Source organism: Poecilia formosa, unplaced genomic scaffold (genome assembly GCF_000485575.1).
Source record: "Poecilia formosa unplaced genomic scaffold, Poecilia_formosa-5.1.2 Scaffold57, whole genome shotgun sequence".
NCBI lineage: Eukaryota > Metazoa > Chordata > Actinopteri > Cyprinodontiformes > Poeciliidae > Poecilia > Poecilia formosa.
Window position 1 is genome coordinate 1,090,021 of NW_006799996.1, and position 23,133 is coordinate 1,113,153.

A 23,133-nucleotide genomic window follows, 5' to 3' on the forward strand; every position below is an offset into this window, starting at 1 on the left:
AAATTCAGCATATTATGAAAAATGTAGCACTTTGTGTTATGGAAAAATGGCCGGTCCTCTTGATACAAGAGAAAGCTCAGGTTTTTAAGAAAATGGCTGCTCATTTGATCAAGTTTAGATGAATTAATTGTTAACTTTCAGCTGCGATGTGTGTTTCTCCTGATGCCAGGTGGTCTGGGGGCTCTGGCTGGGCCGGGCTTGGCCAACCTCCTGGGCAGCAGCAGCAGCAGCAGCAGCGTTCCTGCAGTCAGCAACTCCACCACCAGGTGCCTCAGTGTGTTTTCATTATAGAAGCAGCTTCAACTGGAGGCTGACTCTCATCTGATTCCTGTTTTCCAGTCCGTCCACTGCCGTCACGCCGACCTCCACCTCCACCGCCAGCCGGCTGGGCTCCACCCAGGTGCCCACCACTCCCATCACCCCCCTGGCCACGTCTTCACCCTCCCCCACAGCCTCCACCCTCTCCATCCCTGCTGCGACCGCCGCTGCAGCCGCAGCCAATCCCACCCAGCCCATCCAGCTGAGAGACCTGCAGAGCATCCTGGCCACCATGAACGTCCCAGCCAGCAGCCAGGGAGGTGAGGAGGGGAACATCCATCCATCCAATTATCTGATCATCCATCCATCCATCCATCTGATCATCCATCCATCCATCCATCTGATCATCCATCCATCCGTCTATCTGATCATCCATCCATCCATCTATCTGATCATCCATCCATCCATCTGATTACCTCATCATCCATCCATCCATCCATCCATCCATCCATCCATCCATCCATCCATCCGATTACCTGATCATCCATCCATCCATCCATCCATCCATCCAATTATCTGATCATCCATCCATCCATCTGATTACCTCATCATCCATCCATCCATTCATCTGATCATCCATCCATCCATCCAATTATCTGATCATCCATCCATCCGTCCAGGTTTTTTTTTCATTTAAATATTTACCTTAGAGTAAATATCTTGTGTAACTTGGTATTGAACCTTTTGATTTATACTTAAATAATTGACCAGAAAGAAGTGATTAAAAATTAGATTTTCAACCATCCAATCAGAAAAATGCCTCATTAATAGTTTCTAAAACATCAAATTGTGTAAAACCCAAACAGCTGCTGCGTCTCACCACAGCGCTCAGCGGCAAAAGCCTGACGTTTCTCAGATTTTTATTAAATTGGTTGATAAAAGCTTTTAATCATCAGAATGTCCGTTTGTTTACGACGGCGTTTTGTGGTGAATTTGTAGTCAGAAAGGGAAAAAGGATTTCAAAAAGGTTTCGCTGTACAAAAAGATAAAAACCAGTGTTGGTGTGTTTGCTTCTTGCAGTGGACCTGGCCAGTGTGTTGACCCCTGAGGTCATGGCTCCCATCCTGGCCAACCCGGAGGTGCATCAGAGGCTGATGCCCTACCTGCCGTCCGGCGAGTCGCTGCCGCAGAGCTCAGAGGAGCTGCACAACACGCTCAGCTCGCCTCAGTTCCAGCAGGTGCAAACCTCGTCCTGCGGCCAGGAATCAAAACCCCGAGCTCGGCTCGCTTTTGTTCACCTCTAATATTTGTGCTTGGTTTTGTGTCTGTTCAGGCTATGAGCATGTTCAGCAGCGCTCTGGCGTCCGGCCAGCTGGGGCCTCTGATGAACCAGTTTGGTCTCCCAGCAGAGGCTGTGGATGCCGCCAATAAAGGAGGTCAGTCTCTAAACCAGAGGTGTCCAAACCTTTTAATGTTCTCCAAAATCATCAGCTTGAAAGCGGGTCAAAGGAAAGTTATTTTTAAAAACTAAAATCACCAACAATAAACTAAACATTTTAACTTTGTTAATCTTATTATTTCAAGCAAGTTTTTAAAAACAAAACGCATAACACTTTATTTGAATGAACATGACAAATAACCAAGAATAAGATAATTAGCTTACCTCTACTTTTCGTTTTGAAAAGAAGTAGGAAAAACTGAGCACTAAAAACTAATCATCATAAAACACTTTCTGCATTTAGCCAAGTTTTAATACAGCAATTAAAAGCAGATTTAGGTGTAATTTGTTGCCATGACAATGGAAGGAAACCAAAAGCAATAATCACTTTGTGATCATTTTTGTAAATGGATTTTAATTTAAAACTTATTTTATTTTTTATTTATTTTATTTCCTTTATTTAACCAGGTAAACCCCATTGAGATCTAGATCTCATTTTCAAGGGGGACCTGGGCAACTTGTAGTTTTGTCCTGATTTATTCTTGAATTGTGGTCAGTGGGGCCACATAAAATCAGTCCAGGGGCCGCAAATGGCCCCGGCCCCCAGTTTGAACACCCCTGCTCAAAACGTAATACAGTGAATCATGGCTTCAAATGTTTTTATGTTTCCAATGAAATTAAAAAAGATTAAACTGTAATTTTTACCCCAGAATAAAAGGATTACCATCTGTACTTTTTTGAAAACTGAGATTTTACATTAAAACATTAATTTAACATTTCCCTAACCTGAATAATCTGTGGAATCTCTACAATATTTATAGTACTAACTGGTATTTTGTTTGGTCTTCATTTATTTTTATGCTACACTAGCACCACCTGCTGGTAGGTGCTGAAGCATCAACAGTGATGGTGCACTTTGCTCATTTATAGAGACTCATATAGTCATATTAAACAAATTAGATTATACTTTCAGATCAGGATTGTTTCAGATTAAAAGTTCTTTTTAAAATAATAACTTTCATTTGAAATAATTGAATAAGGTAATTTATAATAAGGTGTAAAATACTTTATTATCCCAAACAGATTGCTGTGGATGGTGATGCTGCTGGCAGGAAGAAGCTCCACTAGCAGTCAGTGTTTTGCAACAAATCAGAAGAGGCCTCTGATTGAAGACAGTTGTTTTATGGCATGATGTGCTAACGGCTCATTTTCTGGGCAGCAGAGGCGATATTCCACAGTAACATGTCGTCGTTGGAAAGTGCTGCTAATCCATCTCATTTGCTTTTGCCGCTCCTCTTTAAATTTCTGTCTGGACGAACTGTGAGAAAGACGCTAGAGTCTGGGATGTGACTCGTACTCGTTATGGCTGATAGAAGAGATTGTTTCGATTTACTCGTTTTTCCTTTATTTCTTGCTCAGTGTTTTAACCTCGTATTCAAAGATGTTTTATTTAAATTAATACTATTTGCTCACGTTTCCTTGTAGATGTGGAGGCTTTTGCCAAAGCCATGGAGACGGAGACGAAGTCAGACCAGGACAGCGACTCCAAAGACAAGAAGGACGACGACGAAGACATGAGTTTGGACTAAATGCTCCTTAAAGAAAGCTAACACTATTATTTATAACTATTTATTTACCTGTTGCTGCTTAGTTTCTGTTACTTAAAGATCAGGGGCCTCATGCATAAAGCGCTTGTGCGTGCAAAAAATGTGCACCGTCATATTTTACGCACAAGTCGGCAGGTATAAAAATTAACTTTTTGTCAAGAGTTTGCGTAAATATACGCACACTTTTTCACTAGCGTGAAAATGTGCGGCAGCCACGCAAATTTTTTCTGTGGACAATATCAAACTTACAAAGCATCAAAACTCACCTAAAGGCACTGAAATCTGACGACATTGTTATTTAGACCAAGAAGCACCAAAACCGATGTTATTTCATGATTTTAATATTTTATTGTTTAAATGTAAACGATGAAACTGAACCGCATTTATCCTCGGACAATATAACACGCACACTCAATGAAGAAAATAAAAATAGAAGGATGTGAAAACTTCACTCGAATGTAAATAGTAGTTTTCCTCAGTTTTTGTCTCATAAAGATGTAACGTGTCGGTCTGAGCCGAAGCGCATGGAAAGCATCTATGGGGTAATTTAATTCTGACTGGAAAAGGAAATGGGTTGGATCATCAGATTAACTCAAACCTGCCGATTAAAAACAATCAACAGGTTTGATTATTTTTAAGGTGTGTATCATCACACATGTTCAGGTAGCGGTGACCTGCGCGAAGGTGGAGCGTTTGGCTCGGGTGGAGAACATCGCCAAGGGTTCAGAGGGAGCGATTGGTCATATTGATCTGCTGGGAAATGTTGTTGGTTTATGAGCCTTTAGATTAATCCAGACTGATCATCCTGGATCTCTGAGCAGAACTTAAAGAGCCGTACGGTACCGGTACCGGTCCAGCTGCAGACATCCTTCAGCCGAGCCGCCCGCTTTGTGAATGCGCCTTTCTGGACAGAAAGCATCTTTATTCTCTAAATGTACTTCTGCACATGATTCCACTATTTAGAATAAATGTCCACTTTCCTCCGACGCTGGTCTGCCCGGCTGAAAGCGCAGCCGTTTATTTATTTTGATTTTTTTTTCCCTCTTTAAAATTTATTTTTATTTTTGTGAGGTGACCTTATGTGTCCTGAAAGCACCTTTTAAATAAAATATATAATTATAAATACTTGTACTGCTACAAACAAGGACGTTGCCATGGTTACTGCCTCACATGGTGGCAGACTTCTGGATATTTATACTAATTTGTATTTATGGGCGGACCAGCTGCTGTGCTCGATTTCCCGCAGATTGGGATGCACAAAGAAAAGGTGTGCGGCCACCACATGCGTGCGCACGGCTTTATGCATCCGAATTTTTTCGTGTGCCGCACTTTTCTAAGTTTTTCCGCACGCCAAGTTTTAGTGTGAAAACTGTGCAGGCTTTATGCATGAGGCCCCTGCTGTGGTAACTGTTGCTCCAGTCCCACTGATCCCATCTGTAGACATGACTCCATGTCTGTCTCACTGTGTTAACGTGTCCTTATCCCAGGAGAGTCTAAATTAAAACTTTGATTGATGCATTAATGACTCGCATTGTTTTGCAACAGATTGGGTGAAGCTCGTCTTAAATTGGATTAAAAATCCATGAATTATCTGCTTACCTGAGATTAGGTGGTAGTGGCAGCAGCTCCAGGAGGGAAAACCAGACATTTGATATTTAATTTTATGTAAAGGGGAAGTATGTGTTCTCCAGGCACATAGTGACATTTTATAGTACAATCAAATAACGTTATTACCTTCAGTTGTTATAAAAATGCTACATATTTCAAGTATGACTTAAAAGAAATTTGACTTTGTAATTTAACTCCTTGAAATTGGGCCTCTGTCTCTTTAAAAACTCCCGTTTCTGCCTTCAGGAAGTCATCACAACATGGCTCTTTTATTAACCCTTTAACATTTTTACCAGCGTTTCACTGAGAAGTAGCTCCTGTAATGAGCTCAGCTGATGCGCAGTTCCACCAGGTGTTTGCTAATTGCTGCCGGCTAGTCTGAAGGAGTTTTGTGGCAGAGCTGAATGGTTACCATGGAGATTTGGGGGCAAAAAAGATGATAAAAATACAGTTTTCCAATTAAGCTTTTTTTGTATTAGACCAGAGAAACTTTCTGTTCATAATCAGTCCTGAAATATTAAACAGTTATCATGCTAGATTTAAACATATCCTACAGATTTGCATGTTTATTCCAAACTCTCTTTACTGCATCTGACTGACTCGTGTCTAAATTAGGTCATGATTATCTGGAGACGCAACATTTGAGCGACGCTGTGGGACAAAATAAAAACAGACTAGAACCATCATGTTTGGATAGTTTTACTGATACTGTGGTTTTTCCAGGCACTTTTTCACCAAATTCACACAAATGCTAAAATCTGAGGAGATACTGCTGCTGGGTACAACGTTAAAAATCCACCCATGTGCACTGAAATCTACAATCAGGTGTTTTCCATTAACCTCCAATGGAACAACTTCTTTGGGTTGGATTTTAGGAGCTACTGAAATGAATTTAAATTCCTGAGAACTGAAAGACTAAAACGAAACAAATCCCTGCAGAATTACATCAAACAGTAAATACTACACAGACGTTTGTCTAAATGTGGTATTACAGCACATGAGGACACCACCACCAGAGTCAGAGCTGCCACAATAACATCCTGTGTTCAGTACAAATATGAGACAATGAAACAAGTTGATTAAATGAAATTAAAGGTCTCTTCTCAGCCTACTGAGTTCTGTTCTCACAGCTAAAAATGCTTCACAGTGTCAGAAACCCAACTAGAAAATATGTCGTTTGCAGTTTAAATACAACAGCCTGTAGAATAAAAATCCACAAAGCTACATCTCTGTTTTTGTCTCTAAAAACACACAAATCACAGCCACTACTACGTGTAAATACAAGTTAAGAACATCATGGTGTTTTAAAAAAGATGCATCACAAGAAACCTAAAGTAAAAGCACATTTAATGTGCTGAATGAACATCTCTAACATAGAGCTCATGACTGAATCTTCACGTACAGACAGACATTCGAGACGCTCACGACCTACATACAGTGTTTGACAAAGAATGTAAACGATTCCCCCCCTCCTCACATTTAAAATAAATAGAAAGAATAATTTATTTCAACAGCACAGCTTATAAAAGATGATGGGTCCCGTCTAACCCTGCTGCACCAGGCGGCGGTAGTGCGGCATGACCTTGCTCTCTGGGAGGTACAGGCCCATCTCCAACGCCACCAGAACCGGGAACTCCAGAGCAATCAGCTCCCGCCGGTTGATCCGGAAACGCTCCTCCAGCTTCTGCTCAAAACGCAGAGGAAAAGTTTCAGGTACCGAGAACACGACCCTGGTGGACTAATCCAGTCAAACCAGGACAGAGAAATGTTTACAAAGTGTTTTAAAAGGCACACACTTCAATGTGAGTTAGAGAGTTATTGATTTAGAAAGGAGAAAGAGGAACAGAGTAAAAGAAAACAGAACAGAGAAAATGAAAGCATAAAAGACAGAAGAGAAAGAGACAGAAAAATATCTGAGAAAGGAAGTAATAGAAAAATAGAGATGAAAAGAGAACAAAAAGATAGTAAAAGGGAAAAGAGAAAAATGGAAAAGAGACTGAAAAAGTAATCTTCAGAGTGTTTTAAAGGTTAAAATAAATACAAAAGCCTTTTTTAAAATACAGACTTTAAAGTTTTAAAACCTTTAACAATCTTAATTTGTATATTTTTAAAAACTGCATCTCTTTTCCTTCCCTCATAAAATCCTAATTAAACGTATTAAAGTTTGTTTCTGCGATGGAAAGGGGGGTGTACATACTTTTTAACAATCACTGCATTTGATGTTGAATTTCACGACTTTGTCGTTCGGCCGATCAAACGTAAGAAATCGTTTCATTCAACAAACGGCATGCCGGGACTTTGAACCCCGTCGCCATGGTTACCGAGACAACGCAGCCTCCGTTTGTTTGAGTTGCAGCTTTCATTCTCCTGCAGCAGCCGTTGCCATGGAAACTACAGGTGCAGCAGCCTAAACCAATCAGCAGTGGAGATCCTGGGAGAGTTTTGAAGCTCAGTTTGAGGAAAAACGCGTCAGAAGTGGAGATCATTAGATGATCTGCAGAGGGAACCCTGCTGCGTCCGACAGGCTGCAGAAAACACCCGACTGGGTGGAGTACATAAACTGATATAAAAACAAAGTTAACGCTATGATTTTAATGACTCAGGCTGTTATTTTTATAGGGTTAAACATAAGTTCAGTGTTTTGCTGCAAATTTGCTTTTAATTAACTAAGATGACTCAGTTACTGATGTGTAAAGAAACATTTAAAGCCTCTATTCCACATTTTATTTCCATTCAGAAATCTGATTTTTCTTCATTCTCAGAGACAAACATATCTGTTAAAGTAAAGGCAACAGATAGTTTCCACTGTTTCTGTTTTATGAGCTGATCGTCTGTGCTGCAGTTTTTAATTAGAAACAACTAATCAGATTAATTGCGATGAACTGATTAATCGATAACTAAATAAGTGAACGATTATTTCAACAATCAATAACTGGAGTAGACACTCTAAAATATGCCATTTGCTGAAAGAACATATTCAGAGCTGTAATTAAGACAAAACTGTGCAAAAGATGTAAAAAAAACATTCCTTTATCTTTAAATATGTTCCACCTAAAACTCCTAAAGTGGCATATTTTCAGCTTCACCTGGTACCGATTCTGTAAAAACAAAACATAAATCTTCTATTAAGCACTAAAGCAACAGATTAGCAATTCACTGAACTGATGTTAAGTCAAACAGAAAGGCCTGAGCTTCTCAAATGTTGATGTTAGAAGTGGTTATTTTAGCTGCCTTCGAATCCTTTGCTGCAAATTATCAAGCCTTCACCAAAGGAATGATATGATACAGTATTTCAGACAACAAGATGTTTATTTTCTTATTTAAAAATGAGCTAAATGGTTTGTTTATTTGCATCCTTTAATATTTCTATAATACTGTATAAAAAACTGAAGTGGTAAAAGAAAAATCTGTAGAAAGTGTTTTTATGCAATTGTCGATAATTGATACAATAATCAATTACTAAAATAATTGTTAGTTGCAGACATGTTTTCAATTACGACGCAAGTTGTTTTGTGAGCAATCCAGCTTAAAAAAACGAAACCAAGCTGCAGCTCCTCCTCAGAGTCATGATGATGACTGAACACATATTTCTGCCTGTTGCTGCACCAAAACATTTTGAGAAAGTTGCGAGGATTTTTGTTAAAAAGAGCCAGATTTTTTTGAACTACAAGGTTGCTGATGAAGCCTGGTAAATTGATGTAAATTTGATGCGCATAAACCTTTAAACATCTTTACATTCTCTGGTTCACCACATAAATAAGACAAGTCTTTCAGCAGACGGCCATCTTTGTTACAGATTCCTAAATACACAATAACATGAAGTTTAATTTAATTTTTTCTCTTCAGCAGCTCTTAAATTGCATTTTGTTCAGATAAACTACACAGGATAATATTTCTACAGAACAGGAGCCACACAGAAGCTGTTTAGTAAAAACCCCTGAGGTGAATGAAGAATTCAAGGTCTCGTTATTAAAGGTTCTGCAGTCTTTAAATCAGATCCTGTTAGCGCCCTTAGCGTGTTGACTCACATCAATGAGCTGCTTGACTTCTGGTTTCCGCAGATCGCTGCTGATCTTCGCAGCCAGCAGAACGCACTCAGCCGCCACAAGCTTCCTGTTCTGCTTGTTGAGGCGACCTTGCAGCACCAGTTTCTCAAAGTAAACGAAGGCCATTGCTATGGTGACCGGCTGCAAGCCGTACTCTTCGCTCATGGCCCTCATCTCCCTCTTCAGGCTGGCAGAGAAGAAGAAGAAGAAGAAGAAGTCACAGTTACTCCATTGTTTGCAAAGAAAGAGCGAGTTGTATCAGCCGGAACTGCAAAAACACAAAACTATTTTTGGTCTAGTGTCTAGTGCAAATATCGAATTTTAAATAAGACAAAAATGAACTTTTCAGCAACATATAGGAGCTTTTTTTTAGGTGAATAATGATGAAAAAGTACAAGTTGCATTGGCAGATTATTTCTATTATAAAATAAATATTTTATTACAAGTGAAATAATCTGCTACTGGACTTTTTCATCAATATTAAGGAATTATGTTAGTTTTGTTTAATTTCAAATGCATTAACATATTTATACTAGAAACTACACCAAATTTAGATGGTGACATTTTGTGCTTTTGCAGTGAGACCATGTTGAGAGAGGACGATTCTTAAACCACAGAAGAAGAAGAGAAGCACCTTCTTATCTTGCTCAGTGTCAGCTTGATGTGAGGAAACTTCTCCTTGAAGGTTTCATTCATGTCCTTCTTCAGATCCGACGGTTTCACGTATTCAATAATGGTCGTCTGCAGAGACGGGAAACAAACCAGCAGCTCAATACAAACCTGCTGCTAAGTGGTGTATTCTCTCTTTCTCACACACACACCCACACACACCCTCACACAGCTGTCTTTGTGGGGACTTTCTATTGACTTCCATTCATTTCCACACCCTAAACCTTATCCTAACCCTACCCAAATCTCAATTCACACCTTAGTCCTAAATCTAACCCCTGACCCAAAACCAGCGTTTCCCCTTGTGGAGGCCAGGCTTCGGTCCCCACAACGTAGTATGTGTCAGGAAAATGGTCCCCACAAGGTATTACAAACTAACGCACACACACACTAAGGGCTAAAGGTTGTTGCCATGTGACACAACAAAGATATAGTATCACATGAGCACGGCATAAAGGGGATATTCTCTCTCCAGAGGTTGTAAAGACTCGGCGGACTGACTGAACGATTTACAAGTCAAATAAAACCATGTCCTGATTTCTGCAACCAAGCTCAGAAACTCTCACAGATGGTAAAGAGAAACCAGGATACGACCATCTGTATGACTTATATTCTGTTCATATTGTGTTTTACATGTTTCGCTCTTACAGATCAACTGATATTGTTTGTTTGTCACAAATTTTAAAGGGGACATGTAATGCAAAATTAACATTCTGCACGTTTTTTATACATCATTTGGGTCTCAGTTGCTTTTAAAAACAAACCAAGTACTTAAAAAAACAAATCACCCAGCTGTTTTTTGGCAATAAGTTAATATTTTTTTGGAGTCTGGAAAATGAGTCATATCAAAAACCTTCTCATTATGTCACATTCAATGGGCACTGTCTCGTTGCCTAGCAACCTAAGCCAAGCCAAGCCCGTTACCTAGAAACCCAAGTAGAAGTCTAGAATGTTTGGTCACCTGGCTTTAGCGCTCTAAGCGCTAAAGAAAAGAAAAAAAAAAGGAAAAAAAAAACTCTAAGCTACTGGAAAAGACAAGAGTTTTTTGTTGACTGCCATTTAGAAACCACTTGCTGCATTCTAGTTGGTTGTGCAGGAGCCTCTATTAATGCTTTTCAAAGATGTACGGTTGTATAATTACTCATCTGTTTGCAGCCATTTTCACATGTGAGTGTAAACATTGCGTTGAGGGATGTGGCCAGCGGCTGCTTATTTGGATTTAAAGTGACAGGAGGCCTAAAACAGCTCATCCTGAAAGGAGCTCAAAACAGGCAGAACTGAGTAAACCAAAGTCTGATTATCTAGGAATAATATTGTGCGAAAAATGTAATAAACATGATTAGTAAAGCCCACAGACCTATCCTAATCTGACCAAACATGCCAGAGCTCTGTTTCGGTTGCTTGGTGATGAACTGGGCTCAGCTAGGGTTGCTAGGTAACGGCGCAGTGACAGGAGGTTTTTGAAATGGCTAATTTTCCAAAAACAATAACTTATTGCCAAAAATGGCATGGTGTTATTAGAAGCAGCAAATGGGATTACAAAAACGTTTAAAATGTGAATTTTATATTATAGATCCCTTTAAAAACAAACAAAAGTTGATCATTTAACAATTCAACTCAGCCTCTTGTGAGGATTTGTCTTCACTTTTCTTCAAACTGCAGGGGAATTAGATTTATTTTAACTCTATAATCTAATTTGATAAATTCACTCAAAACTTCACTAAATAATTCAAATGTAATTTGATTCCTGCAGCGTTTCTAATAAAAAATAAACAGTTTAACACCTTTTCTATTTACTTCCGCAGAGATAATCGGGAACAGAAAAAGAAGCTGCAGCTCCGCTCACCACATACGATGCAAATATCAGAACCCTTTTATGTCTCCCACACGGCCACCGGGGGTCACTGAGCAGGTTGGGGTCATAATCCCCGACCTCCTCTATGTCTGCAAAACAGAATCCAGAGAACCGTCAGAGCTGGGGGGAAGTGTGTGTGTGTGTGTAAGCTTGGAGTCATACATGGGTCTTGCGGTGTGCCGCTGTTCGGACGAGCAGGGGTGAAGCCTTTTTGCCCGTTGCCACGGAAACGACACTGAGGGGTCTGGGATGTGCAGCTCTCCAACATGCTGATGCTCTTCTGCCTCACCAAGGCGTTGGTCGGGAACAGAAACTGAGCGTACGACACCGTCTGAAAACCAGAAATCGTACCGTTTATTTTTTTTATTTTTTCAGTTATTCTAATTACTAAACTAAAACTTTTATAAGGATTTTAAAAAAACAAATATTGGATGCTAAATGTTGAATTTTTTATGAATTTTCTCCAGTTCACACAGGGTCACACCTATACAGCTCAGATATTTACATACAGATGGGGGCCGCAGCTAATGATTATTTTAGTAATCAATTATTCTGATTATGTGACAAAAAAAAGACATTCTGCAGATTTTTCACTAAAGCTTATTTTATAAATTCAAAAATGTGGGTTGGACAGACAGACGGTTGGTTAGTTGGTTGGATGGATGAATAAATGGTTGGATGAACGGACGGATAGATGGACAGATGGATGATGTGCAGATGTACGGCTGGTTGAATGGATGGTTGATGGCTGTATGGATGCATGATTGGTTGGTTGGTTGGTTGGTTGTACGAATGGTTGGATGGATGTTGCTTGGTTGGTTGGATGTACGGTTAGATGGATGGTTGCATGGATGATTGTATGGATGGTTGGTTATACGGTTGGTTGTACGCATTGGATGGTTGTACGGTTATCTGTACAGTTGGATGGTTGTACGGTTGGATGCTTGGATGTACGGTTAGTTGGATGTACGGTTGGATGTGCGGTTGGATGTACGGCGGGTTGTAGGGCTGGAAGTGCAGTTGGATGTACGGCTGGTTGTACGGTTTGTTGTACGGTTTGTTGTGCGGTTTGTTGTGCGGTTGGTTGTACGGCTGGATGTGCGGCTGGATGTGCGGCTGGTTGGATGTGCGGCTGGTTGGATGCGCGGTTGGATGCGTACCTTCCCGGTGGCGCCCAGCTCCACTCCCTCCAGCGACGGCAGCAGGTCAGCAGCCGCCACAGAGGACAGCCTCTGTCTCTGAGCGTCCAGCTTCGGGTCACTGTTCACAAACACACAAACATTTCTACGTAATTCTCGGCGCCGACCGGGCTCTCCTCTGAGAACGACGTGGGTCAGACGGGTGGTGATGAGAACGTAAAAGTGAGGGTGGGTGATGTTGCTCCCTGCTGGGAGGGGAGGAGGTAGCTGCGTTCTTAGTACCTGAGGTGAGCTCTCTCTCCATAGGGCAGCACTGAGAAAGCAGCATAAAGCGACCGCTTGGTACAAATCAGCATGATCCTGCAGGACACAGCGTGAACAGGCAGACAGAACAGATGGAGTGTCAGTCTACAGACAGCAGCGACAGGAACTGCCAGGATACACACCACAGACATCAGCTGCAGTGACCAGGGATGGGCAATCATCCTGAGAGGCCATGGGAATTTAAATTTATACGCAAAACATGACTGAGATAAATACTAATCAAATTTAATGTTTTTCTCCGTAAGAGCAGAAACCAATGGCAATATCGAAGCCCTTACATTACTCTACGGGCTGCAGTCACAACGATTAATCGGATTAATCGTGATTAATCCATTATTGAAATAATCGACAACTAATTTTGTAATTGATTGATTAACTGGAAAAGACTCAGAAAAATTACAATTTCCTTAACAACATATTCAGAGCAGTAGTTAAGCCAAAACTGTACCAAAAAAAATAAGCAAAGTTTTAGCTGGGAATGCCCGATATATCAGTACTAACATCGTTATCGAATGATATTAGTCATTTTTAATATATTGCATTGGCCCAATAGATAAAACTGGGCTGATAGTAACCTCCAATATTTATTTCCATCTTGTTGCCATCTCTTTCTGGTAATTTAATTTTTTGACCAAAGGTGTGAAAAAGGTAGAGAAATATATATATAATACCAGAAAGTATTGATTATCGGCCATAACAGCAATTCTGATGATAAGTATCGATATTGGCCCAAATTTTCATGCGAGTGCATTCCTAGTTTTAACTTCATCGTTTTATTTATTTCTTGAATAAATGTTTTCTTTTGTTGTTATTTTTTACTTATTTTAACAGAACTGTGTGAAATGTGTTTGTATCGGTGGGGCGTTTTGTGTTTTCTGCTTACTTACTTGAAATTTAGCTATTGTGCCAATTCCTGCATAATTACACTGCCATGAATTTCAGTAATGTTGATTAATCTCTATTAAAGCACCTTCTGCTACGAAATCATTCAAAATATAATCACCAGATTAGTCCAAACAGAAATGATGTTTACTCTGAGTTTCTCATATTTTTTTTGCTGCCTTTGCTACAAACAAAGCATTCAATAAAGGATTGGCATATTACTGCATTTTAGGCAATAAAATGCTTATTTTCTTATTTAAAAAGTGAATTGAATTATGTGTTAATTGCAGCTTTTAATATATTTCTAATATTGTCTCAAAAAGTCTGCAGATTATGGCAAATTTTTAAAATCCGAATAATCGATTAATCGTCAGAATAATTGATAACTTAAATACTTGCACAACCCAATCAAACAACCACCAAAATAGACTTTAAATTAGCATTTACCATCATGCTAATTTGGTAATTAGCATGATAAATGATATCATTTATCATGATAAATGATATCATTTATCATTTACTGTGATAAATGATAAAAACATTTATCACAGTAAATAAATGTTTTGTTGGACGTTTAGTTCGTATCGCCCATCCCTAGCAGTGACACAGAAATAAGTCACAGAGCCACATCTAGAGACGGTCACTAGTGAAGCTACACGGCTGTGAAAAACCACTGAAAGCAACGACACCCGGCTCATTTTCACCATCACAGTCAGTCACAGAGCCAATGACGAGATCTGGATCTTCAGATGAGATCTGGATCTTCAAAAAGCGCCAAACACCAACCAGCCTGGGGTTCGATATTCAGAAAGTCTTCAGCAGGTCAACTGAAGTCAAGTCACTCTCTTAAAATGCTGTTTTATTCATTTTTTTTAAATTTATGCACGTTAATAATTTACTTTTTCACAGAAACGTGAAGCATGAATTATATATTTTTTCCTCCATTTATGGAGGACTTTCTGAGGGAAAGTGTCTCTGTGCTGAATCCTTGTGTGTTCAAATTTCTACTGGAAACATAAAATCTATGAATTTCACCATAAAGTCTATTGGTAATTATTACATTTAAAACACTAAAAAAACAACATTGTAAGCTGCATAAAGGAAAAGTCAACCTGTCAATGCAAAGAGTTTAACTATAAAAGCAGCTGTATTTTAAAAGAGAAGCACTCTGCTAATTTTATTGTTGTTTTTTTTATTTGTAACATAAAGGCAGAGAGTTTTATTTTGGTTTAATTGAATCAGAGAAGCAACAGTCTTACTGCAAGATGTTTGTCTTACCAGATGAAACTGAAAGAGAAAAAAGGTGCAGAAATTTTCTGTTTCACTTGCACAAATTTCAAACTTTTATTTGCCATCAGTGAAATTTAGAACAGACAGCAGCTAATCATAATAAAAGAAATGGTAAATAAATTTTCCAAATTTGTACTTTTTTATACATTACAGTTTAGGTATTGTTTTCTATTCTTTATCCACTGTTAATTATAGAAAGGATACTTTAGTCTTTTTATTTTACTGTATAACGGAGCTGAATGGAGATTTAAAAATGAATATATGTACAGAAGAATTGTGATTTTTGTGCAGACTGGAACAAGCTGGGATAGACTATAAATGGTATTTATATTTATAATCCGATTCTAGAAATTTGTCGCTCATGATGGGATAGACTTTGTAAACTTTCATTCGTCATTTTATTGTTTAGACGTTGCATGTATGGACAATTAGTCCCTCTTGTTCTGGATGCTGTGAAGCAGGAAGGATTTTTCTCTTACTTTTTTACTTAAGGATGTTTGTTGTGATGCGTCACCATGGCAACAAGGTATTGTTTTTACAAGTGGAAGCAGCTGATTAGCATCTCAAAAGCTCAAATAAAATGTGAACTATGACCCCAAATTTATCCTTAAATGTATCCCGTTTATCCCAAACCGTCCCTTTAATTGATCATGTCCCCTACTCCAACATCTCTGAGGCGGCAAAACCAAATTAGGTGGATTAGCAGTGAAATATCATCTCTGCTGTCCATAAATTGAGCTCTTAGCATGTCATGAGACTGCCATGCAGCAACAAGCGGTCTTCAGTCAGAGGCCTCTTTAGATTCGCTGCAAGACTGGCTGCTAGTGGAGAGCCTTCCTGCCCACAGCATCACCATCAACAATGACTCTTTGAATGATATTTAACTTCCCTTTTGGAATAAATAAAGTATTTTTTAACTGAATTTTTAGCTGCCATCTTTGACATGATGTGCAAACCTGATAAAGTGAAGCATTAAAACAAATTAAAACCAATAATGATCAGAATTGTTTTGTTAGTTAATTTGTTAGTTAAGTGTTTTGTTAGTCTATTAAAAATTGTCTAGAAGTGTTTTTTTTTTGTGATCTTGAGACTGAACTGCTTTGGTAAAGAGACACAGGCTGGAGGCAAATCAGCTGAAACACAACGCATAAACAAACACATTCTGACTCTATAGAGCTTCTGTATGGAGTAAAATGTGGAGAAACTAGTTCCTCCCAGTCTTTATGACACCACCACAACCAGTAAATGTACAAAACACCGGCTTTAGCTCCTCACAAGACAACAATGACATGCACTCTGCAGCCTCTGCTGTAAAAACCTGCCAATAAACACCCAGAGCTTCAGGGCTGACAGGAATCTGCTGGAGTTTGAGGTCTTTAACTTACACAATCTAAACGGGTTCGCTTCCCGTCGGGACAAAAACAGAAACTCAAACCTGTGGGACAGTTTAGGATCACTTAGTTTGCACTCACCGGCAGAATAAACACAAACAAACGAAAGCGTGTGGAGATGAATATGAAGGAGATGATGAGACAAATGAAAAATAGAGGCAAATATCTGTACCAAAATATTCATGACATCCACTTTTCTGAAGTTGTGTGAGAAACCAGCCTAATTGGACACCAACAGCATGTCATCTAAGCCACATCTTGCTTTGGGATAACCTTACCGCTGGTGCCATACGGTGTTAGATTTCCTCACTGCACCTCTTTTGGCTTTTGCTAAGCTTCCAAGGGTGATTAAATTCACTGTGGCAATCCCCTAACAGCAGCTGTGTATCCCGGTTATTTCTCTGCAGCCTCTGTACCAGAATTAATCAGCTTACAACAACTCCATGCAGGAGCATTATGCTGTTGCTACCAAAGCACCTTTATGAATATTACAACAGATTTTGTTTTTCTGTGTTCTGCTCATTAAATGTGATTTTAAAGCGGACGTACCTGCTTCCTCTTGTGTCATACTGCCTCATGCTCTTGATGAAGTGAACTTTCTTTGGCACCTTGGGTCCAGGGGAACCAGAAATGTTCCTCTGCCTGCACAAAAAAACAGAAAGAGACGGCTTTATGGGACGATTTCACAGGAAACCCAAAACATTCATGCGATGCAGCTCCAGGGCCGGCCAAAGGTTAAATGAGGCCCGAAGCAGAATTTTCTTTGGAGGCCCGTAATGCTGGGCAAAATGGCTTGAAAATAAAATGTGATTAATTTTTTTTATACCAAATTTGACTTACGATTTTAACCCATTTTTTTCCTCACTTTTTTTTCTTAAAAAAATTACAAATAACTAGGACTGTCACAATAACAAATTTTACTGGACAATAAATTGTCCCAGAAGTTACTGAGATAAATGATAATATTGCCGTTTTGAGACCATTTGCAGGTAATATAACGGTAATGACAAAATAATGCAAGAACACATTCTCAAAGATCAATAAAATTTAAATTCTGATTAACATTTAACACTTAAACTGAAAAATGCTTTAAATATCCAGAATAAACAACTAATCATGGAGACTAAACAAAATTAATATTGTTGCTTTGAGTACTTTTTCAAGTATTGATAATAGGATAATCATGCAACTTTCCCTCTCATAAACTTAATTTTGTTCAGAACACTCAACACTGGACCTGGTAGATATTTTAAATATCCAAAACAAAACACACCCAAGAACAATAAATAAACAGAAAGTAAAAAAAACTCAGATAACTGAAACCATAAATAAAATGAATTATGAAGTCTCTGTAAATAAAATTGCCCTTCAAAAATATTAATCACCAGAATGGAAGCTCGTTTAAAATGTGATTAATTTATTAATTGGTCATAGGCTTACTAATACCTCGGGGCGGCCTTCAATAGGTTCTGTTATTATTAAAAGTAGATTTATATAAGTATTTGGAAGGTAAGTCAATAGTTTAACATTCAAAACAGTTAATGTAACAGATAATTTATATGGCAGACAATCTGGAGCATATGAGTGAATTCCTTTGGTAGAGCGAATCAAAACCATTTAATACGGAAGTCAGTGGCCCGTTTCGAGGCCCCCAGTGCTCCGTGGAGACACACTGACAACAAGCCTCACCTCTGCCGGGAATCCAGAGGGTTTCCGGTCGGGGCCGGGCTGAGTACGGCAGGCGTTGATTTGGCCCGGGAGCAGGGCTGGTGTCCGCTTGTCAAAGGAGACAGCGGGATACCCGGAAACTGCGTCTCACCCGTGCCGCTGGTCTCTAAAAATACCTCGTTGGGTCCCACAGAATTGGTGGCAGTCGGTCCAGGAGACGTTACCAACGAAGGCCGGACAAGACCGAATCCTCCGGGTAAACTGGAGGACGAGCCGCTCCCTGGTTCCGCTGCGGGGTCTGTCACCTGGTTGACAGGACCTCCGCTATCAGTCCGGAGGAGCTTAACGGCCGCACCGCCCTCTCCGTCCCTGAGTCCGGTCTCCTCACCGGCTTTTTGGTCGGCATTTCCAGTGGTAGGTTGACCCTGAGGTCTTCCATCGAGAGAAATATTGCTGAGGAAGAAAATAGCAGCCCGTCTCCTGAGGGAGTCCTTCGTCTTCCTCCGGTGTTCTCGACGAGCTCTCGTCTGTTTACCGTTACTAGACTGCAGACCGCACAGAGCGGTCGCCATTCTACTCTGAAAATGCAGCTGTTGAACACAAAGGCAACGAGTACCGGTAAATGCAGTTTAGCCACTCCCACTTAGACGTGATTGGTTGTTAAGCTAATTATGCATCTTGAACCTTGAAAATAAGCGTAGGTGATTGGGTACTTCAGAAAATCCCCTCGCTCCCGACAGTTGATTGGGTGTAGCACCGGAAGGGAGGAGTCATGAAAAAAATGTAAATTTTAAAGGTTTTATCTGAAAAATGTGGACCATATTAAATATTAGTCCCCATAAAGTGTTTATTATGGTCCATCAACTTTAGTTTTGAGAACTTAAATGATGATTCCTTATTGTTTTTTTTGATGATGTAGTGACATAGATCAAATATGTAATTTCATAATTTGCACCTTAAAATTGCATTATTGGACTTAATTGACCCTTACTTGCCTCTCACAAAGTCCAGATGCAGACAAAAGTAGGCCTAAATTTAAAAAAAAGTTAGAAACACAAAGAAAGTTGAAAACTAGGCAAAATAAAATGACTTAAATTTGTCAGTTATCTGGCTTTTATTCTAACCACATAAAAGACAGAACATTGCATCGTTGGAAGTTTCATGCCAAGTTATAGACAGATTTTTAGAAACGAATCCATCTGTATGACAGTGAAGTAGAGTGGTAACTATTAATTTGTAACTTATCCACACCATCCTGGGATTTTTAGTTATTTAAATGCTCTGTCACATTAAACTCTTTGCTTGAAAAACAACTCTTCTGAAAATGTGCATGTCTATGTAAAAAATATATCTTGTAATGATGAGGTAGCAAAGTTATGAAATACAGTTTCGTAATTATGACAAGATAGAAAGTCTTGCAGTCAACGTAAATGTGCAACCCTCAAGATAAGCCCAAACAGCTGATAAACACTTCCTTGTATCATAAACCACCAATATCTGACTACCAACTCTTTAATCATTTTGTTTTCTTATGTTTTAAAGTGTACAACTTTAGTTGTTTTGTTTCCATACACTGACTTAACGTTCAGTAGACCTGAAGCCTGTTCAGTCATGTTCAAACAGGATTTCATATCAATGGTAACCATAAAACCAAATGCATCTCCTGTAGCTACTTGGAACCTGTGAATAAGTCAGTTGCATTTCAACCTGCAAACTCAACAGCTTGGTATTTAAAACTAATAACAGTATTTAGTGTGACAGTTTGGCCTGGAGTTTGATCTAGGACTCACAGTTGTTGGGTTGTAAGAATGAAACCGAAAGTGAATTCTTGAAAAATTCACTATTACACATTTTGTCAACATGCCAAAAAGTGTAGTAAGTCAGTTATGTTATGATGTCTGTGATATAAGAACTTGTTCTCCCTTATAACATGGGAAAATCTTTTGTTATACGCAAAATAATCTGCCAGTTTTTCAACGTTTTCATCAATATAAAGGACTATTTACATAATACAAGCTCCTATATCTTGCTGAAAAGTTACTTGTAACTAAGTTAGTTTTGTTTTTTTCTAGTGTATAAAGATATTTGCACTAGAAACTGGAACAAAAATACTTGGTAAGATTTTGTATTTTTGCAGTTGTTTTGCCTTGTAGCAGACATGGACAGTTCGTTAAAATCATGTGTTCAAGAAGGGAACACAAGAAAATATATAAGACACTGGCCCTTTAAGAGTGACAAAAATTATTTCACTGTTTGGCATAATAAAAAATGACATAAAAATGTAATGACACTGTAAATAATGTCACATTTCTGTCCAGATTAGAGGGGAAAACATATGCGATGAAATAAACCACCTTCAATTGTTGCACATCCTCATTCTGACAGCTTGAGTTTTATGAGAACTATGAATTTTATGACGAAAAACAATCATTTTTGTGTAGCTGAACAATCTGTTTCCTAGAATTTCACCCATGAATTTCCAGTTGGACTGGTATCCAGACTCTTTTCCCTGTGTATTAACGAGATGATCTGCATTTGTTTCGCTCTGAGGACAGATGCCATATAACCCTGGAAAACAGCTTCATAATCACCAAACCCAAAGTGTCCCCCTGTGCATTCATGCAGAACTAAGGAAGAGTATCTGCTCCGCTCCTTTAATTTACACGCAGCCGCATATTATCAGTGACGGATGCAATGTGCTTGTTTCCTTCCGGCAACATCTTCTTGGTCACTATTAGGGATTTAGTTTTGGATCTTAGTTTTCATAAACTACAACCTTGCTTTCTAATGTTTAGGCATATATTATATTCTAATTTCACAGATTGTGATTTAAAGGGGCAGTATTATGTATTTCCAGGCACATAATGCCATTTTATAGCACAATTAAGTAATTTTGTTAACTTCAGTTGCTATAAAAATTATATTTATTAAATATGACTTAAAAGAGATTTGATTCTGTAATTTAAAGCCTTGAAATTGGGCATCTGTCTCTTTAAGAAGCTCCTGATCTCAGGAAGTCATCACATTGCTCTTCTTTTAACCCTTTCACAACATTTCTACCAGCGTTGAACTGAGAAGGAGCTCCTATAATGAGCCCAGCTGATACACAGTTCCACCAGGTGCTTGCTAATTGCTGCTGGCTAGTCTGAAGGAACTGCATGGGAGAATGGTAGATTAAAGTATTTCCCAAGCATTCATGAAAGAATCAAGGCAACGCTCCAGGTATGCTTTTGAGGAGTGAATAACATTTTAACACATTGGTGTCCAAACTTTGCCAAAACTAGCAAATTTAAATTACTGATGGGCTACAAAATTTGTTAACTTAAAATTTTGAAAAACAGTTTTTTGTTTTTTTTGTTTGTTTTTTTTTTGTTTTTTTTTTTACATAAAATCTGTACATCATTTAAAATCAAAACATTAAAATGGCTTTGGACTGTTGCCTTAAATTTGGAAACAGAGAATTTCCAAATTTTTGGGTCATCAATTGTTTTCAATCTAGTTTGTGTGTGTGTGTGTGTGTGTGTGTGTGTGTGTGTGTGTGTGTGTGTGTGTGTGTGTGTGTTGTGGTCTGGGGCCAAACAAAAAAATTTCAAGGGCCACAAATAGCCTGTGAGCCACACTTTGGACAAACTTGTTACAACATGATGTAAAGCTCAAAAAAGTAAATTTTATATAATACTGCCCCTTTAACAATCAGGAGGTTTTTGAAACGACTCATTTTAAAGACACTAAAAAAGTTAACTTATTGTCAAAAAATGGCTGAGTGTTTTTTTTTTAAGTGCTAGTCTGTTTTTAGAAGCAGGTGAAACCCAAATGGAAGCACAAAAATGCTTTTTGAATAATAAATCCTCTTGGGGGAATTTTCTTCTATTCAGCCAATTATAAAAGCTTATTGTCTGCAAACACCCTTCAATCTCCATATTCTTCGCATTATTATTTAACTTGTGCAGATATTTGTTTACAAAAAAAACAAAATAAAAACTGAATCTGTCTTTTTATTGTGTACTTGAAAGTACTTTTACTTATAATAACTCCATTTAATTATTTTAAGGTAGGTTGATTAAATAATTGAATTAAGTTTAAACCGTCTGAACATCCTACCAGAGTTGTGATACGTTTGTGGTTTGAATCAGCCAGGAAAAGTGAAACTCAGGTAAACACATTGCTCTTTATTTAAGCAACAATACCACAATGAAATTGTCATCACCTTCTTGTTGATCAGTTTTTGTTTTTATTTTACTCATCAGAACAGAAACAGTCTGGCACGACCAGCTTAAGGCTTTTTGATTCCAGCTCCGTCTCTGAGGTACAGCCTCGCCCAGGTCCTGCCACAACAAGCACTTTTTATGGTTCACTTTATGGTTCTCACATGATGGACTTAAACCTTTAGCACCATGACTACAGCCTGAGCGGCTTCCAGGAAACCGCAGCAGGGAATGCAAATAAAAAAGAAAATAATTTTTAAAAGAGTCTCTGTGGGAGGTGGATTTTGTTCAGAGTCATTTGGGAAAACAAACTGAGATCATACATACAGAACCGTAGCATCTCAGCGACACAGTTTCAGATTAATTACCCATAATCCCCCTGTTCAGTCCCACCATCTTCACTCGTGCTGGTCTGTGAAGCTCACAAACAAATACACACCTCAAAAACACATAATTCATAAATGTCCATTTTCTATCTGCACTAAAGGAAAACAGGCCAGGTAAGAGTTCGGGTCAGAACCTGTTGGGTGTAATTTAAGAAACAAATGTTTTCTTTAGTTTTGGGTTTAAAAACGTCAGACTGAGATCAGATGGTGAACTGGAAAAGATCCAGTTCAGTTCAGTTCAATCTGAGGAAACTAAATCACACAAAGAGATTCAGAGGATCTGAAACACATTATGAACCATCCAACCATCCATCTGCTCATCCATCTGTTCATCCATCCGTCCGTTCATCCAACCATCCATCTGCTC

At 38.8% G+C, this 23,133-nt stretch overlaps 2 protein-coding genes across 4 annotated transcripts in view; one reads left to right on the forward strand and one right to left on the reverse strand.

Moving 5' to 3' along the window:
* LOC103139092 (proteasomal ubiquitin receptor ADRM1-like) overlaps positions 1-3,412 on the forward strand; it is a 7,352-nt gene extending 3,940 nt beyond the window's left edge. For both annotated transcript variants that reach the window (XM_007553572.2, XM_016672260.1), the window contains exons 6-10: positions 170-266; positions 340-578; positions 1,339-1,496; positions 1,592-1,694; positions 3,182-3,412. In XM_007553572.2, coding sequence (XP_007553634.1) covers positions 170-266; positions 340-578; positions 1,339-1,496; positions 1,592-1,694; positions 3,182-3,285 — 701 coding nt within the window. In that variant the 3' untranslated portion in view covers positions 3,286-3,412. The remainder of the gene's footprint in view (positions 1-169; positions 267-339; positions 579-1,338; positions 1,497-1,591; positions 1,695-3,181) is intronic.
* A 2,182-nt stretch (positions 3,413-5,594) lies between these two features.
* cables2a (Cdk5 and Abl enzyme substrate 2a) lies at positions 5,595-18,801 on the reverse strand. 2 transcript variants are annotated; one of them, XM_007553574.2, is made up of 9 exons: positions 18,197-18,800; positions 17,057-17,149; positions 12,903-12,980; positions 12,642-12,741; positions 11,644-11,812; positions 11,473-11,570; positions 9,592-9,698; positions 8,940-9,144; positions 5,595-6,595 (listed from the first exon to the last, which is right to left on the reverse strand). In XM_007553574.2, exons 1-9 carry the CDS (start codon positions 18,745-18,747, stop codon positions 6,455-6,457), a joined length of 1,542 nt encoding a protein of 513 aa, XP_007553636.1. In that variant the 5' UTR covers positions 18,748-18,800; the 3' UTR covers positions 5,595-6,454. The 2 variants fall into 2 exon arrangements, with proteins under 2 accessions (XP_007553636.1, XP_007553637.1); XM_007553575.2 differs by lacking the exon at positions 12,903-12,980 and having other exon boundaries at positions 18,197-18,801.
* Positions 18,802-23,133: the final 4,332 nt, after the last annotated feature.